General features: G+C 35.9%; 1 protein-coding gene across 1 annotated transcript; it reads right to left on the bottom strand.

Moving 5' to 3' along the window:
- Positions 1-1,680: 1,680 nt before the first annotated feature.
- Positions 1,681-2,791, bottom strand: LOC120359006. Its single transcript, XM_039455172.1, has 3 exons — positions 2,394-2,791; positions 1,996-2,073; positions 1,681-1,909 (listed from the first exon to the last, which is right to left on the bottom strand). Exons 1-3 carry the CDS (start codon positions 2,451-2,453, stop codon positions 1,718-1,720), a joined length of 330 nt encoding a protein of 109 aa, XP_039311106.1. The 5' UTR covers positions 2,454-2,791; the 3' UTR covers positions 1,681-1,717.
- Positions 2,792-3,128: the final 337 nt, after the last annotated feature.

The raw sequence follows: 3,128 nt of genomic DNA, 5'->3' as shown, positions 1-3,128 counted from the left end.
GTCGGATGGAGCATTTCGGCTGGCCGCCGTTGCTCCGGTTTAGGCACCAGGCATGTCCACCATTGTTACACGTAACGCAAGATATGGCGGAACATGCCTGGCCAATAATAGTGGCGGGCGATGCGAGCGATCGTCTTCGCGGTCCCGAGGTCCGGCGGTCGGCGCGTCGTGGTACCGGCGGAGGATGTCGGCGCGATTTTCGCGCGGCACGCACTCCTTCCACTGCGCTTCGCTTGGCGCGTCGGTAAAGTCTAGTGTGTGGAGTACGTGAGTAGTTGTTATAGGCCGATTCGGGACCACTATGTGTTAGTGCATACGTATACGTGTACATGTGTGTGTGTGAGGGACGTTACAAGGGTCAGGTATATTCGCTGTCTTTCTCTCTCTCTCTTTCCCTCTCTTTCCAATAACGGTTTTTCCCGAATCATTGTTATATGCTAAACTAATTTTTAATAAAATTGATATGAATTCTTATTATGTTTATATTAGGTTGATATTAACCTAACATAAACTTAATATAAATTTTATATCAAATTTATTAAAAAGTAGTTTAGCAAATAACAATTATTTGGGAATAAAACATATCCCTTTCTCTCTCTCTCTCTCTTTCCCTCTCTTTCTCTCCCATAGCGTTTTTTCTCGAATAATTGATAAACTAATTTTAATAAATTGACATAAATTTTTATTATGTTTATATTAGGTTAATATTAATCTAATATCAATTTAATATAAATTTTATATCAATTTATTGAAATTAGTTTAACAATTATTTGGGAATAAAACGTATCCCTTTCCTTCTCCCTCTCCCTCTTTCCCATATAGTTTAGGTTTTTCTCGTATTAAAATATTTATTTAACAAATATTTAGAAAAACGTATCGCTCTCTCTCAATTGTCGATCTCTCTTTTACATATTGTTTAAATTTTTGTATTAAAAATTCGTTTCAGCCTTTTAGGAAGAAGAAACGTTTTTTCCTCTTCCATTGTCAAGAAATATTTTATGACTCATCATTTAAAACCCGTACATTTGTCGTCGACGTTGTAGACGACGAATCTTTACCTGGGGTAATGTTTTTGCATCCCCCGTTGCGGCATGCTATTGCGTCAGTCGCATGTTTTTGGCCGCACGCGTTGCGGCTATTGTTCGCTCGCATTTTTTTTTTTTATATATACTAAAGAGGAAAAGTGGACAGGGCAAATCATTTTTAAATTTAATATATGTTTCAATTAATGTCATCCACGTTGCAGACGAATCTTTACGGGTCCGTACGGGGTAATAATGTTTTCGCTCGTACCCCCTGCTGCGGACAGTTTATTATGAATAGTACCAATAGTACAATTTTACTACGAATAATACTATTTCCATACCCTATGCATGCATATTCGCTCGCGTATTATAACACTAAAAAGGATTGATACGAAAATGGAATTTTATGGCAAGGCAAATAATCGGGTATTCATCTCTGAAAGAGATGAGACCCTTAACCGCTGCTTATGGGTAGAACGTATCACAAAAAATGGGTCAAAAATATTTGATACATGCTTAGTATGGGAAGGTGAATAATAGAAATAATATTAGACATTATTTTTAAAAAAAACTTTTTATTTTTGCATTTATTAAGGTATCGTATACAATATTTATTTATTTAATTTCAAAAATTTTTTATTTATTTTTATTAAATTTCATGAATAATTTTATAAGGCACAAGTTTCCCTGGGTTACTCCCACCACTCTTCCTCTTCATATGGCTTCTCTCCAAAGAGAATCCGGAGATCCCACTCGTCCTCCACGCAGTCTCTCTCCCATATGTATGTATTGTAATCGCAGTCTATCGATCGCAAATACTGCACATCTTTCTTTTTTTCAATATTTATGTGTCCTTGTACGGACACGTCTGCTGGCCAAATATTCTAAAAAGTTAAAAAGTTGGTAAGATTAATAATGCACTTGTGTAATATATTAAACTAATAAATTAATAATAACAAAAATAATTTACCTGGGGGCCAATCACGCGCAGATTTAAAATGTGCCGAATTGGCACAATCAGCTCCTCTTCGTTATGCACCATAAGTTGCTGAAAATTTTAAATGAATTTTTTTAAATGTACATTTATTACGTTGACTGCTACATCTTTCGTATTTGAGTAACAGCAAAAGTTTTCATCGGGCCGCATTTTCTCGTATTCGGTAACGCTTATTTAATTATTTACAAAGAATCTTTAAAAATATTTGGACAGATATTCCACAGAATGTAATGATAAAAGTATTGAATCATAAATGGTTTATTCGCTTCGTACAGTGACGCGTGTGACCTAACGAGGATTTTATTATAAACACGCGTGGCAGTCAACATGTTAAATATATTTTAAACAATTACTTATACTTAAATACTTACAGCATTTGCAGGATATGTCACCCGCAATAATGGGTATAGTCTCTCCATGTATTGCTCCATGTTACACCACTTTTTTAAAAAACTTGGCGATTTCAGTTGGAGAGATGTTCTCGCTGCTGAGCTTCTCGCTGCCGATCTGTTTTAAAACTGATCGAAAGGTATGCTCGAGCTCGAAAATGTAAAAGAATAACTGTACTTGACTTTCTCCCACAAAAATATAGAATTTTCACGATTGGACAAAAATTCACCTTCGGAGAACCCTTGCTGCAAAGGGTTATGCGTGAAAAATGTAAATGAAAAGGCAGAGAGTCTAGCGTTTTTGTCGTTGCTCAACAGACGAAACGTAACTTAAATACACGTCTATCTTCTTAAAACTACAGGGAAAGGAAAAAGAAATAAAATCTTTAACATTTATTTTACTTTTTTATTTTTCAAAATCTTGCAATTCTTTTTGGCGTTGTGACCACCAATTATACATTTTGTATACATTTTGTAATGCACAATTCTTGTTATTACGATGTTTTCCACATTGCGTAGTATTAGTAGCATCTAATTTATTCAAAGATTCCATGTCTTCGTAATCAGCATCCATTGTCTCGATGATTACATTATCACCAGCATCAGCATCGAGCAAATCCTTCAACCATTCTATTTTTTCAAATCCTTTGACGTATATGAGATCTTTGCAGCCGTCGCCACCGCTGTCGTCGTCGTCGTCGTCGTCGTCGTCGTCGT

The sequence above is a fragment of the Solenopsis invicta genome, chromosome 11, assembly GCF_016802725.1.
Source record: "Solenopsis invicta isolate M01_SB chromosome 11, UNIL_Sinv_3.0, whole genome shotgun sequence".
In the NCBI taxonomy this organism is placed as follows: domain Eukaryota; kingdom Metazoa; phylum Arthropoda; class Insecta; order Hymenoptera; family Formicidae; genus Solenopsis; species Solenopsis invicta.
The sequence above is the reverse complement of the archived record's forward strand: the minus strand, read 5'-3'. Positions and strand labels throughout refer to the sequence as shown.